This window comes from Trichosurus vulpecula, chromosome 1 (genome assembly GCF_011100635.1).
Source record: "Trichosurus vulpecula isolate mTriVul1 chromosome 1, mTriVul1.pri, whole genome shotgun sequence".
Taxonomy (NCBI): Eukaryota; Metazoa; Chordata; class Mammalia; order Diprotodontia; family Phalangeridae; genus Trichosurus; species Trichosurus vulpecula.
The window spans coordinates 148,222,527-148,238,628 of NC_050573.1; the positions used below are offsets into that span (position 1 = coordinate 148,222,527).

The 16,102-nt window shown below is 37.9% G+C and overlaps 1 protein-coding gene across 1 annotated transcript in view; it reads left to right on the forward strand.

Annotated features, from left to right (window-relative positions):
* STK3 (serine/threonine kinase 3) overlaps positions 1–16,102 on the forward strand; it is a 492,549-nt gene that overhangs the window by 123,727 nt on the left and 352,720 nt on the right. The window contains exons 5-6 of the mRNA XM_036757214.1: positions 9,297–9,461; positions 10,939–11,106. Coding sequence (XP_036613109.1) covers positions 9,297–9,461; positions 10,939–11,106 — 333 coding nt within the window. The remainder of the gene's footprint in view (positions 1–9,296; positions 9,462–10,938; positions 11,107–16,102) is intronic.

Consider the following 16,102-nt stretch of genomic DNA (forward strand, 5'->3'; position numbering starts at 1 on the left):
GTGTGTGTGTGTGTATATATATATATGTATAAAACATACATCAGATGATATTATCCCACATAAAGATGTAAACAACCTAACCTTATTGGTTAATAAGGTTTGTGGGGTTTTTTGCCCCTGGTTACCTTTTTATGTCTCTCTTGAGTTTTGTATTTGGAGATCAAATTTTCCATTGAGTTCTGGCCTTTTCATCAGGAAGGTCTGGAATTCCCTTATTTCATTGAATGTCCATCGCCTTGCCTGTAAAGTTATACTTAGTTTTGCTGGGTAGTTGATCCTTGGTTGTAGTCCCAGCTCCTTTGCCCTTCGGAATATCATATTCCAATTTCTCCTGTCTTTTAATGTGGAAGCTGAGAGATCCTGCATGATCCTGACTGTAGTTCCACGATATTTGAATTGCTTCTTTTTAGCTGCTTGCAGTATTTTCTCCTTGAGTTTATAGCTCTGAAATTTGGCTATAATATTTCTTGGTGTTTTCAGTTTGGGATCTCTTTCAGGGGGTGATCGGTGAATTTTTTCAATGACTATTTTGCCCTCTGGTTCTAGGACCTCTGGGCAGTTGTCTTTGATAATTTCTTCTAAAATACTGTCAAGGCTCTTTTTTTCATCGTGGATTTCCGGTAGACCAATAACTCTCAAATTGTCTCTCCTGGATCTATTTTCCAGGTCAGTTGTTTTGCCAATCAGATATTTCACATTTTTTTCTATTTTTTCATTCTTTACGTTTAGTTTTATTACTTCTTGGTGCCTCATAGATTCATTAGCTTCCACTTGCTCAAGTCTAATTTTTAATGAGTTATTGTTTACATTTTGCTTTTGAGTCTCCTTTTCCAATTGGTTGATTTTGCCTCTTAGGGTGTGATTTTCTCTCTCTAGATTCTGAATCTCCGTAGCCATTTTGCCAATCTTTTTTTCCATATTTTCTTGTAGCTCCCTAATTTGGTTTTTAAAATCCTTCTTTAGCTCTTCCAGCAGTGCTTTTTGGGCTGGAGACCAGTTCATATTACCTTTTGAGGTATCTGATGTATCTACCGTATCATTATTTTATTCTTTCATATTTGTATTTTGATCCTGCCTGTCTCCATAAAAAGAATCTATTGTCCTCGGTTTTTTTGTGTTCTTCTTCATGTTGGTTTGCCTTTTGCTGGCTTTACAATGAATTTCTATCTGTGGGCCTCAGGGCCTTCTGTCCCAGCTTTCTTATTCTGGGGGTTGTGAGTCTAGAATTATAACCTTCAGTTTCCTGAGGTGTGGGGGAGCGGTCTGGCTCCCTGGCGTCTCACTCCCTGTGGGTGCTCTCCAGCACTTGCTTTTCAGCAATGGTCTCAGCTGTTTGTTGTTTGAGCTGATGTCTGGCACTTCCCCTGGGGGAGCAAGGTTACGTCTGGGCTCCTGGCGTTGACCCCTGCCGACTCTGCCCCTATGGGACTAATGAACTTTTCTGCTATTTGACCACTGAAGCCCCACTACTTTCTGCTCAGTTACAGCGTTCTTTTTTTTTTCCCCAAGGGATTCTCTGGGTGGGGAGGGGAGGGATTGGAGCTGTTTACCTGGTCATTAAGGCTCCCGGAAGTTCAAGAAGCCGTGGTTCATACGTGTGGGCTGAAAACTTCTGGAGACGATATTTCATGGGCAGTGGTGTTGCGCTGCCTCTCGTCGCTTCCACAGAGTGCCGTCCTGTGTTGGGAGGTCTGGGGATCTCTGCCGGTTTCGGGCGCCCAGCTTTCTCTCAGCCCGTCTCCCACGTGGATTTCCTGGCCAGCCGCTTCCGCCTTGGTCTGGAGCAGCTCCGCACCGAGCACTCTCCGAGCCTACAGGTTCGTGCCTCCGGCCTTTCAAACTCTCCCGGCTCGGAAATTTGCCCCACGCAGACTGCTCGCAGTTTCTGACTCTCTCAAATCTGCCCAAATTCACTTTTTTATGGGAATCTGACAGACCTTGTGAGAGAGCTCCAGTTCTGCCTTCATGCGGCCATCTTCGTTAGTCTGTTTTTTAAGATGTTCTTTTCTTCAGTGTATTTTTCCGTATTTTTTTGGGTCTCCTTTAGCAAGTCATTGACTTGTTTTTCATGGTTTTCTCACATCCTCCTCATTTCTCTTCCCAATTTTTCCTCTACTTCTCTAACTTGCTTTTCCAACTTCTTTTTGAGCTCTTCCATGGCCTGGGACCAGTGCATGTTTTTCTTGGTGGTTTCTGTTGTAGGCTCTTTGACTTTATTAATTTCTTCCGTCTGTATGTTTTGGTCTTCTTTGTCAGCAAAGAAAGAATGCAAAGTCTGAGAGTGAATCTGGGTGTGTTTTTGCTGCCTGGCCATATTCCCAGCCAACTAACTTGACCCTTGAGTTTTTCAGTGGGGTATGACTGCTTGTAGATTACAGAGTTGTATGTTCCACGTTTGGGGGGGAGGTGCCAGCTCTGCCACACCAGCACTGCTCCTTCCCCAAGAACCCCCAACCCGAACTGGGCTTAGATCTTTGGCAGGCTGTGCACCCCTGCTCTGATCCGCCACTTAATTCCTCCCACCAGGTGGGCCTCGAGCAGGAAGTAACAACAGCTGTAGCTGCCCCACCTCTGCCCCCCCCCCCCCCCAAGCCGAACCGGGAACTCCTTCCACTCCTGCAGCTTTTCCCACTAACCTTCTCCGCAGTCTTTGGTGTTTGTGGGTTGAGAAGTCTCGTAACTGCCGTAGCTCACTGAATCAGGGCGCTAGGGCCCCCTCCGCCCGGCTTCTAGTCTGGATGGTCCACACCGCTCAGGCTGGGCTCTGCTCCACTCTGTTCTCAGCTCCCACCTCCGAGCTCCGTGTGGGATAGACCTCACCCAGAGACCATTCAGGCTGTCCTGGGCTGGAGCCCTGCTTCCCCCTGCTGTTTTGTGGGTTCTGCCGTTCTAGAATTGGTTCAGAGCCATTTGTTATAAGTTTTTGGAGGGTCTCCCTACGGAGCTCACACTATTCCCTGCTTACCAGCCGCCATCTTCGCTTCCATGATCAAGAGTCAATATTTTACTGTAGTTAGGACCAAACAAGGAGTCTGAGATGCTGGGTCAGCAAAGTAGGAAGATATAACCAAGTCTCAAGGATGGTCAAGATAGATAAAATCCAACATTTAGGAAATCTGGTTATGTTAACATAATTGAAGAGGACATAGAAGCAAGACTGTTTATAAGTAGATGATCCCTTTTTGGGTTTATTGTAGACAGTATTCCTAATTTGGGCAGTGGTTAGGTTAGATAGTATTATTAATAATAATAATAATAGCAACTAAGATTTATATAATGCTTATTATGTTCCAGGCATTATGCTAAGTACTTTACAAGTATTGTCTCTTTTGATCCTTAGAACAGTCTTGGGAGGTAGGTGCTATTATCCCCAATTTACAGATGAGGAAACTGAGTCAAACATAGCTTAAGTGACTTTCCTAGGGTCACACAGCTAGGAAGTACCAGAAGCTGAATTTCAATTCACATCTTTTGACTCCAGGCCCAGTGCTCTATGCACTGTGCCACCTAGCTGCCCCAGATAATCTCTGAGGTCCTTTTAAATTCACAAAATTCTATGATTGGGTCTGATCTGGCCTTCTTTATATTTTAGTGGAAATTCCCAGGCTTAGATCTGTGTGTCTGTGTGTCTGTCTATCTGTCTGTCTATCTATCTATCTAATCTAATCTCTATTTATATCTGAAGTAATTGTAACTAGAGAATCTGTGGTTGCGATAGATTCTGTTTCTGTTTAAAGCTGGAGTAAAAGAACTGGCTTCAGAGCAGTTGCTTATAGAGAGACACAAGTGACTTTGTGTATGTAATTGTACAAGTTAGTATTGGATTTTGGTTGTGAATTTTCCTGATTTTATTTGTTCTGGATGTTAAAGCATAACCTTAAATTAAGTATAGTGGAGGAAGCTATTACTTTTTCAAGTCATCTTGTCTCTCTTGATAAACTTGGAACTGCATAGTAATTTTAAATTGACTACTTGCTGATTTTTATTTACCTTCTTGTCGTCAGTTACCAAATTTTGTTGCTTCTTCCCTTGAATTATGAGATAGATTTGTTGGCCCTCTCTATTTTTCTCAGCAGGTCCTTAATTCAAGCCTTGTCCATTTATCAAATAAACTACCCTTTTCTTCTTAACTTCTCTTTGGACTGAGCTACTTTGGATAAATTAATGAATAAAAAAGCTTGAATCTTTCTATGCCTAATACCTCTGCTGTGTTCTTGCCGGAATGACCTGTTGGCTGCACCTCTTGTTGGGTGGTTCATAGTAGCTCTATTAAGTAAAAAAAAAACAAACCACACATCTAAATGTCAAACCCAAAAAACTAATAGGTCCTCCCCTACCAAATTATCTACCTATCTTTCTTTGTCTGTTATATGGGCTTTCCATTTGAATTAAACATCGTTGTTTCTATTGTGTACATTTTCCTAAATTTGCAAATTTTTGCCCCAGCCATCTCATTTCAGTTTAACAAGTACTTAGCAAGAACTTTTCATATACTTAACATTATACTAGGTTTTAGGTGGGGGCAGGAGAAAGATAAGATGTAGTGCTTGCCTTCAAGGAGATTATAATCTTATTGAAGAGGTAAGTCATACAAAAATAAAATATTTAATTATTTACTATTTAGTAAATAACAAATTATGTAGACCAGTGCTCTAGGAGACTGATTTCCCCTGTGGATGCTGTGTTTTGCCTTGATTAGAGCCATGACTTGACTTCAAGGTTGTGTGATCAGCCAGTTAGAAGGAAGATGGAAAGATAAGATAAATTTTACCACTTCTTTGGTGGCCATTCATAGAACTTGTCTCCAACATAATCCCAGATATCCTTATCCTCCAGTATTCTGTCACCCTTTCTGCTTCCACTGTGCAGATTCCCAGTCTCCCTTCTCTTGCCCCTGGAGTTGTCCCTTCAGGACAGTTATAACTTAATGCCTATTTGAATACCCACAGCAATAACTGTGCTTGTGCCATTGGAAAAATGCCTCACCTGCACATCCACCTTCTGTCCCCCAAATAATTTTGTGGCTGCAGTAGGTGCCTCCCATAAACCAGGCTCTGACACCAGGGCAGTGATCTGTGAGTAAGAGCCCTCTTCCACTCTTTTCGTTTTGAGTAGGACAGAATGACTCATGCTGGGTGAGCAGATATGAACAGGTTACAGTGTTATGTCCTGCCCCCCCCCTCCAGTTTCTCCATCTTGCCCCAGCTCACCCCACTGTTTTTACTCCTATCTCTACGGACCCCACTGTTTGTACTCCCATCTCCACAGACCCCACTGTTTGCGTTCCCTTCTCCACGGAAATAATCCTGCCTCAGCTTGTCCTACTGTTTGTGTCCCCATCGCCACGGAAATCTAATTGTGTTCTTTCCCTTTAAATACTGTTTCTCTTCCTTTGCTCAGGGCTGTTCGATTTGAGCAATTACTCCGTACAGTTGCGCACTTCAATAAATCCACATCTGAATTTATATCCGGGTCTCGCTCGCTTTTTTTCGGCACAACGCAGTATATATCATAAATCTCATTACATTGCCTTTCATTACAAAATGAACTATCTTGCAAACTCCATTTTTGCCAAGGGCATCACTAACCTTCAAGTCACCCAAGTTGTTCTCTGTGGTGCAATCTCATTTTTATCTTTCAGTATTTACTCTCTCTGAACATATATCATGTTGTTTCTATCTCCATAATTCTTATATCTGATGCCTTCTCTCCACTCACATAGCTACTCCTGCCCTCATCATTTCTTACCTGGACTATTGAAATAGCCTCCTTATCGTTTGTCTTGCCTCAAGTCTCTCTTCTCTAGTCTGTCCTCCCCACAGATTCCAAAGTGATTTTCCTAAAATGTAGGTCTACTCCAGGAACTAGGAACTCCAACTCTAGGAATAAATATTATTTAATCTTTATCTTATCCTTTTACAGCTTCAATGTTTGGTATGTTTGTAATAATTACTATTTTGGATATATTTGTAATAATTATTAGCATAGTAGAACATGTATACAACTTTTAAATAATATTCACATATTTGTGTGTGTGTGTATATCAGGGATGACTTCTTGGAAGAGATGGCATTTTGAGTGGTGATCATTAGGAATTCAGTAGATGATGGGGGAGAGCAAAGTCATTCTAAGAAGAGGGAGAGGCATGAACAGTGATATAGAAAGCAAGTTGTATTCTGGCGATAGCAAAGAGTATGATTCAGTTGGCATATAGAGTATATGTGGGAAGAAATATAAGCCAAATTTGAAAAGATTCCTTAGTGAAATAGTTCATATCATGGAGGGCTTTGAATGCCAGCCATGAGTTTTTGAATTTTACTAGATAAGCAACAGAGATCTGCAGAAAAATTTTGAGAAGACTTAATATGACTGGATTTGTATCTGATAGATTAATCTGGCAGTGGTAAGAAGGTTGGATTAGAACAGGTAGACAGAAAGACAAGCAAATACACCAAGAAAGAAATGAAGATGATGCAACTTAATTATTTTTCATAATTGGGTTGTTGAAGAAAGAAGAGGTGTAGGAATGGCATAGCCAGGCCAAAAGTATAGACAATTTGGAAACTTTTTAAGCATAGTTCCAAATGACTTTACAAAATAACTGGACTGTTTCACAACTCTGCCAACAGTTTACTAGTATACCTGTTTTTCTGTAGCCCCTCCAGCATTGATCAATTTCCTCTTTTGTCATTGCCAAAATCTGATAGGTTGTATAAGGTTAAACCTCAGAGTTGCTTTAATTTTCATTTCCGTAGTCATGGAGTGATCTAAAGCTTTTTAATATGTTTTTTGATAGCTTATTTTTCTTTCTTTGAAAAGTGCTTGGTCATATCCTTTGACCCTTTATGTATTGAGAAATGGCTCTTAGTATTATAAATCTGAATCATTTCCTGGTATATCTTGAAAGTGAGATTTTTATCAGAGAATTCTGTTACGAAGATTTTTTCCCCTAGTTACCTGTTTTTCTTCTAATGTTTACTATATTTGATTTGTTTGTGCAGAAACTTTAAAATCAAAATTGTGCATTTTATCTCATGATCCTCTTTATGACTTGTTACGTTATAAATTCTTCCCTTTTCTATAAATCTGAAAGACAATTTCTTTTTTCCTGTCCTGGAGTTAGATCCTGGCCTGTGAGAGGAACTTGTTGCAGGCATAAACTAATGTGAGGGACAGAGAGTAGATATAGGGAGGGGCATTTTCTTAATAATATTTGTATATTGAAGTGATACCTGCCACTAATTTGTTTATGATGTGACTTTTTATATCTAGGTCATCCATCCATTTGGAGGTTATCTTGGCATATGGTGTGAGATGTTGTATAAACCTAACTTATGGCAGACTGCTATTCAGTTTTCCTAGCAGTTTTTATGAAATTGTGAAACCTTCCAATAACTTCTTCCAGTTTTGGGGCTCATCAAATACTATGTTACTGTGTTTTTTGTATTTCTGTATGTTTTGTACCAGATTTGTTTCAATGATCTCTCTCTCTCCTTCTCTCCCTCTCCCTTTCTCCCTTCCTCCCTCCCTCTCTTTCATTTTAGTGATTAATATTTTGTAATACTGTTAGTGATCTGGTACTGATAGACCCTATTCCTTCCTACTCCACCCCCCATTACTCTTCAGATTCTTGACTTTTGTTCTCTTATATGAGTTTCATTATTATTTTTTTCTAGTTGTATAAAATATGGCTTTGTTCGTTTGGTTGGCACAATATTGAATAAGTAAATTTATTTTGGTAATATTGTCATCTTTATTTTATTGACTCAACCTACCCAATATTGCTAGTTATTTAGGTTTGTATTTCTGCAAGCAATATTTTATAGGTATTTATGTAGTCCTTGGGTAATCTTGGTAGGTAGACTCCCATATAGTTTATAGCTCCTCTGGTTATTTTGAAGGGATTTTCCTTTTTTTTTTTAGCTCTTCCTGCTAGTTTTATTGGTTATATATGAATGCTGGTGATTTACATGTATTTTTTGCATATACTACAATTCTGTGAAGTTAATGATTTCAGGTAATTTTTAGTTTTAGTTTAGCTTTCCACAATTCTGTGAAGTTAATGATTTCAGGTAATTTTTAGTTTTAGTTTAGCTTTCCACAATTTTTAAATATATATTTTATAATATAGTAGGAAGAGCACTATACAAGGAATTAGGATATTAGGGCCTTAGTCACAGTGTTAGTGGTGAAATGTGACTTTCAGTGATAAGTCACCTAACTCTCTGATCCTCACGGAGGAGATAGAAATAGATCTCCTTAAAATCTCAGTTCAGAAAATTCTTTGAATGTTTGCCAGACCATTTTTTAAAATAAAAAAATCTCAAAGATCTATCTTTGCTTCCATCATAAAAGTTTGCAGGATTTTTTTCTTTTCTTTTTTTTCAAAGAGCAAAATATCTAATGGTTTATGCATTGTCAGTATTGAGTTGATTATGGTAGAAGGCACAGCAAAAACAGGCATCCAGTGAAGTAAAAGGGATCATATGATCATAGATTTAGAGCTAGAAGAGATCTTAGAGATGATCTAGTCCTACCTGTCTTTTTACAGATGAGGAACTGAGGCATAGTGATTTGCCCAAGGGTACACAGGTTACAAAGCTAGGATTTGAACCAAGTCCAAGACCTCATTCTTCTTTCCCTTTCATCTCCATTTGCTCTTTGGAGTAGGATGAGGAGTTTTCTAAGTAATAGTTACCTGACAGGAAGCAGGATTCAGCATCTTCTGGATGAAATGATCATACTTCTTTCAGGAGCACAGTAGTGTGATGATCCTGATTTGCACCTTTTTATATTTTTTATATATATATATATGTGTGTGTGTATATATATGTATTGTTTTGCCTTTCCATTATGGCCTGCTGGCTACAGATAAGGAACATGACAGACAATAAAGGGAATAAAGAAATGTAAATTCATTAAAAGCTATACCACAAGTTGAGAAGAGTTGCGTTGTGGCCACCTTTTGTGTTAGATAATGGGTGAACAGGATATTTGAAAGTAATTTCATAAACTAATTTCGTAGAGGTATGTATTTGTTGTGCTTGCTATATAAAATAAGGCAAATTAGCCATCTATTTGATGGAAAAGTATGGAATGAAAATGGTGAAGAATAAGAGAATAGTGAGGGAAAAGGAAATGTTTTGGGATAATATGCTTTTTCCTATAATCTTCATGATTAAAAGAAAAAAAGTTTTTACAAATAAAATTTTCTAATAAGAATTTGTCTAACTTTAGGGTTGTAGTTAGGCTTTTTCCAACATAAAAGATTAAAGCCTGTTTTTATTGTTTTTCAGTTAACTGAAGATGAAATTGCAACTATTCTTAAATCCACTTTGAAAGGACTTGAATATTTGCACTTCATGAGAAAAATACATCGAGATATAAAGGCGGGAAACATTCTCCTCAACACAGAAGGGCATGCAAAACTAGCAGATTTTGGAGTGGCTGGGCAATTAACAGTAAGTATAATAGGGACTTTGGAAAAATGGATGTTTACCACACAATTATTATCTTGTATCGGGACATAATATCTGTAAAAAGGTTGGGATAAGGCATTTTATATGGCTATTATGACAGTAACTTGTATTTCTATAATTTTTGAGGTAAGAAATGTAAGTATTGTTATCTCCATTTTATGGATGAAGAAACTGAGGCTTAGATTGATTAAATGACTAAATCTTGGTCAAGCTTAGTAAGTATCATAGCTGAGATTTAAAGCCAGCTTTCTTGACTCCAAATTCAGCCTTCTTTTCACTGTGTCACCTGTCTCTTGCTTCTTCTGAAAGGATAAAAGAAAGTAAGTCTTAGGAAGGACATGATAATTATTTTCAAATATTCAAAAGCTGCCATGTTAAAGAGTAATTAAACTTAAGTGAGACACTGTGAGGTAATTTTACTGTTAGGTAGGAGCTATAGGGAGATAATTTTCAGCTTAATTAAAAGAAGAACTTTTTAATAATTAGAGCTCTCTCAAAATGCTACCTGAAGTATAGTTTCTTGTCATTAAAAATGTTCAGGGAGAGGCTCTCCTGATCAGTTTTTGAGGCTATTCTAGACATGATTCGTGAACTGGACAGGGAGTTAGATTAAATAACTTCAAAGTTCCCTTGCAACGCCCTTATTCATTATTCCTATTAATATGGGATTCTAGAATTTCTTACGTTAAACGTTTTGTTTTGAGTAGATATAAAACGATTTTGCAAGAGTGAGGAACTAAAGTTATGGTGGCTTGCTTCAGTGTCTATAAGCCTTGGGCAAAGAAATATTGACCAGGATTTGTCACAGCTTTATCTGAAACAAATGAACACGGAGTTTAATTTTTTAAGGGAAAAAACCTATAATCCTGGTATTGCAACCTCTCATTTTCTTTCCTCTTTTTTCTTTCTTTTTTTTCCATGTTAGGTAATCATCCACATTTAGTGGATATGACATCATTATTTTTTCATTCAGATGCTTAAATTCTCCAGAAAGGAGACATATATGACTATCATTTTCATAGCCTTTATTACTGTTACACTGTAATCATTTAGGGTTACAGTGTAGCTTAGCTTCTAAAACAGTGACATGTGTGGAAAGGTGCTTTATTTCAGGATTAACTGTTTAGGTTATCATTAGAAGATGGAAAGAACACTGGCTTTAGAGATAGTATGTGGGTTTTGAATTTTGACTCTTGCTCCTGTTGTTTTCTTGCCCTTGGGCAAATGACTTTACCTCTGTGGGTCTTGGTTTATTCTTCTGTAAAATGAGGGTTTGGAGACAATGACTTAAGAAGTTTCTTCTAGCTCTAAATCTTATATTCTGACATAGTTGTAAAGATGAGTATGAAGAATGGTTAACTTTAGGCATAGATTGTAGCATTTAAATGAATGTGCTTAGATACATGTTATCATGCTATACTGTATAAATTCTAATCATTTTTATGTAATGCACTTATAGGATACAATGGCAAAACGCAATACTGTTATTGGAACTCCATTTTGGATGGCTCCTGAAGTAATACAAGAAATTGGTTATAATTGTGTGGCAGATATATGGTCCCTTGGTATCACATCTATAGAAATGGCTGAAGGAAAACCACCTTATGCTGATATACATCCAATGAGGGTAAGATAATTGCTTGCTTAGTAAAATGTTAGTGTTATATGTTATAGTTTTGTAATATCTCTCTAAATAGAGTAGAAGAACGCATAATTAGAAGTCTTTTTGGAAAAAGTAGAAAATATTTTTAATACCTTCTTATGGACTATTAGTAATGCATTTCCCTGGCCATGTTTCTTCCTCTCTCATCTCCCCTCCAATTTTAAGGATGGTCAAGGTTAATAGTTTAATACTTAATCTCTCCTCTCCCAAGTCATATGAACTGAAATACATTTTTCTCCTTTACTTCTAAACATCATGCAAGAGGGGCTTATCAGAAAATGACAGACCTACAATGAAATCAAAAGTTTATAGCTTAGTAAGGTTATATTATATATTATATATATAATGATGTATATTATATATTTAAATTTTATTATGTATTATATATAATATATAATATGTAACATATATAATATTATATATAATATATAAACATATTTATATATATACTATATAAGGATATATAATATAATAATATATAATGTATATTATATATAAAGCCCAACTCACTAATTTTTTTTAATAGATGAAGAAATTGAGATTGTGAAATACTCAACATGATAAATAGCTGCTGAGTGACAGTTTGGGGCCTAGAACTTCAGTCTCCTGAATTTTCAGCCCAGTTTTCTTTCCACTATACCATGTGTCCTGTCATTCCTTGATAGGTGAATATAAAGATGGAAAAATTAGGGAGTCACAAGCATTAATTTTTGTAGTCTCAACTTCTTTAATATGTTTCCTATTTTAGTTTTCCTTGGTTTGTTAATACTGAAAGTGTATTATGGTAAATGCCAGTGAACAGAGGGCAAAAAATGTTGTATTTGGGTTTTTCAGATTATAGTATTTTGCCAATCCTTTTGTGGAGATTCTAGAGCTTGGGATTGCAGCCTCTTTTCTTTCTTTCTTTTTTTTTTTTTAAATCATTTATTTAATATTTTTAGTTTTCTGCATTAATTTTCACAAGAGTTTGAATTACAGATTTTCTTCCCATTTCTACCCTCCCCCCTATCCAAGATGACATATATTCTGATTGCCCCATTCCCCAGTCAGCCATCCCTTCTGTCACCCCACTTCCCCCCATCCCTTTTTTCCTTACTTTCTTGTAGGGAAAGATAGATGTTTATGCTCCATTGCCTGTATATCTTATTTCCTAGTTGCATGCAAAAACTTTTATTTTGAGCATCTTCTTTTAAAACTTTGAGTTCCAAATTCTCTCCCCTTTTCATTCCCCACTCACCCTCCCTAGGAAGGCAAGCAGTTCAACATAGGCCACATGTGTATCATTATGCCAAACCCTTCCACAATACTCATGTTGTGAAAGACTAACTATATTTTGCTCCTTCCTATCCTATCCCCCTTTATTGAATTTTCTCCCTTGACCCTGTCCCTTTTCAAAAGTGTTTGCTTTTGATTACCTCCTCCCCCTATCTGCCCTCCCTTCTATTGTTCCCCCATTTTTTATCTCCTTCCTCCTTCTTTCCTGTGGGGTAAGATACCCAATTGAGTGTGTATGTTATTCCCTCCTCAAGTTGGATCCGATGAGAGCAAGATTCACTCATTTCCCCTCACCTGCCCCCTCTTCCCTCCCATCAGAACTGCTATTTCTTGCCACTTTTATGCGAGATAATTTACCCAATTCTGTCTGTCCCTTTCTCCCTATCTCAGTATATTCCTCTCTCATCCCTTAATTTTATTTTATTAGATATCATTCCTTCATATTCAACTCACCATGTGCCCTCTGTGTGTGTGTGTATGTGTGAATATACATACATACATACATATGTATATGTGTGTGTGTGTGTGTGTGTGTGTGTGTGTGTATTCCCTTCAGCTACCCTAATACCGAGGTCTCATGAATTACACACATCATCTTTCCATGTAGGAATGTAAACAAAACAGTTCAACTTTAGTAAGTCCTTTATGATTTCTCTTTCTTATTTACCTTTTCATGCTTCTCTTGATTCTTGTGTTTGAAAGTCAAATTTTCTATGCAGCTCTGGTCTTTTCACTGAGAAAGCTTGAAAGTCCTCTATTTTATTGAAAATCCATATTTTGCCTTGGAGCATGATACTCAGTTTTGTTGGGTAGGTGATTCTTGGTTTTAATCCTAGCTCCATTGACCTTCAGAATATCATGTTCCAAGCCCTCTGCTCCCTTAATGTAGGAGCTGCTAGATCTTGTGTTATTCTGATTGTGTTTCCACAATACTCAAATTGTTTCTTTCTGGCTGCTTGCAGTATTTTCCCCTTGATCTGGGAGTTCTGGAATTTGGCGACAATATTCCTAGGAGGTTATCTGTGGATTCTTTCAATTTCTATTTTACCCTCTGGCTCTAGAATATCAGAATATCTAGAATATCTCCTTGATAATTTCTTGAAAGATGATATCTAGGCTCTGTTTTCGATGATAGCTTTCAGGTAGTCCAATAATTTTTAAATTATCCCTCCTGGATCTATTTTCCAGGTCAGTGGTTTTTCCAAGGAGATATTTCACATTGTCTTTCATTTTTTCATTCCTTTGTTTCTGTTTTATAATATCTTGATTTCTCTTCAAGTCACTAGCTTCTACTTGCTCCAGTCTAATTTTTAAGGTAGTATTTTCTTCAGTGTTCTTTTGGACCTGCTTTTCCATTTTGGTAATTCTGCCTTTCAAGGCATTCTTCTCCTCATTGGCTTTTTGGAGCTCTTTTGCCATTTGAGTTGGTCTGTTTTTTAAGGTGTTATTTTCTTCAGTATTTTTTTGGATCTCCTTTAGCAAGTCATTGACTTGTTTTTTTGTGATTTTCTTGCGTCACTCTCCTTTCTCTTCCCAATTTTTCCTCTAGTTCTCTAAGTTGCTTTTCCAAATCATTTTTGAGCTCTTCCGTGGCCTGAGACCAGTTGATGTTTTTCTTGGAGGCTTTTGATGTAGGCTCTTTGACTTTGTTGACTTCTTCTGGCTGTATGTTCTGGTCTTCTTTGTTACCAAAGAAAGATTCCAAAGTTTGAGTCTGAATCTGAGTCCGTTTTCCCTGCCTGTTCATGTTTCCAGCCAACTACTTGACCCTTGAGTTTTTTTTTGGTTAGAGTAGAGAGTACTTTGTCCCAAGCTTGAGGGGATGCACTGTTGTTTTCAGATCTATTTCTCACAGCCAACTCTGCCACACCAGCGCTCTTCCTCCCCCAAGAACCGCCAACCTGGACTGTACTCAGATCTTAAGCAGGCTCTGCACTCCAGCTCTGATCCACCACTTAATTCCTCCCGCCAGGTGGGCCTGGGGCCAGAAGCAAGTGCAGCTGTAGTTCTGTAGCTGCATTACCTCCGCTTCCCCCCTGGGGCGGCGGCCGAACTGGGAGCTCCTTTCATTCTGTCCCCCCACAACTTTTTCCCACTAACCTTCTCTGTTGTCTGGTGTTTTTGGGTTGAGACGTCTGGTAACTGCCATAGCTCACTGATTCAGGTCGCTAGGGCCTGTTCAGCCTGGCTCCCGGTCTGGTTGGTCCAGGCGCAGCCCACGCTGGCCACTGCTCTACTCCCAGCTCCGTGGGCGATAGACCTTACCCAGTCACCATCCAGGCTGTCCTGGGCTGGAGCCCTGCTTCCCTCTGCTATTTTGTGGGTTCTGCAGTTCTAGAATTTGTTCAGAGCCATTTTTTATAGGTGTTTGGACGGTCCTGGGGGAGAGCCCTAGGCAAGTCCCTGCTTTCCCTCTTTTTTCTTTCTTAACTCTGAAACTTGAAAGGAAAGGAAATTGTTAGCTGTAAATATCCTTTTATCAAAAACTTTGCAAAAACTTTCCTCTTTCCCTGTCTTTTACAAATATTGGTATTTGTACTTAGTCATTCACTTTGTTGTATGATTTTGAGAAAGTCTCAACCTTTTGGGGCCTCATTTTCCTCACTAAATTGTAGGGCCTCAACTAGATTCCCTTTGAGTTTTCTTTTTCTTGTGAAACCTTCATTATTATTTCTTGCTTTAAATTTTTTGAATACAGCAACATGCTTTTCTTGGGAAGAATTTTTAGGAGGTCTAGATTCTAGTTAATTAAACTATCTAATGTATCTAAATTGTAGTGACTATTCTTTAATCAGTGGCAGGAATGGCGGTAGAGGGAGTGAGACTTTTAGCAGATGAAAGAAGTTATTGTGAGTAGTAGGTCTAGGTCTTTGATGTGTTTTAATTGCTGCCTCTAAAGTAAGGTGACAATTTAAAGTGGGAAAAAAGAGGAGAAATTATGGAAGATATTTTAAAAAACCCTATAACAACTAGGCTTATTTCTGTGGCTGCTGCTTATTGAGGAAACAAGAATTACTTTCTTTATTCCATAATAAAATGATGTAACCTGTTGTGGGAGATTAATTGTAGTTTATATGCCTTGTATTTTTAAGTATGATGAATGTTACTAAAGTACTAAAGCATAAGTGTTGAAATATTTCTTTCATGTGTCTGGATATCTTAATTTATATTGAGCATATTTATCCTTGTGAGCTTGTTGCCCTCTAGTGGCTCTAGTTGCCTAAAAAAAGGAGAGAGAAAATAGGAAGAAGAAAGTCTATGGGGGGTGGGGTAGAGAGGATGGTATCAGTTAGGGGGTTGTAAGATAGGATGGATTAGAAGTAGCTGTATGGGAACACAATAGATGAGAGGAATGAAAAAGGACAGAAATGCAGAAAAGAAAGACATGATGTGAATAGAAGTGTCTAAACAAGAAATGGTATTATGTGATGTTAAAATTCTTTCATAAGTTATATTTCATTGGCTATAGCCAAGAAAATAGCATAATGCAAATCTTTCCAAGCCCTGGAGCAAATGGCCTTATTATAATCTTTTCATCATTTTAATAGGAATTTCATTTCTGTGATATACACAGAACTAATTAAGAAGCTCCCCCCATCTCCCTTAACCGTATAAGGGAGACTTATGGGGAAAAAAAAAGAACCCTCAGAAAATAAAACCCTTTTTTATGTGGCATAATGATGAA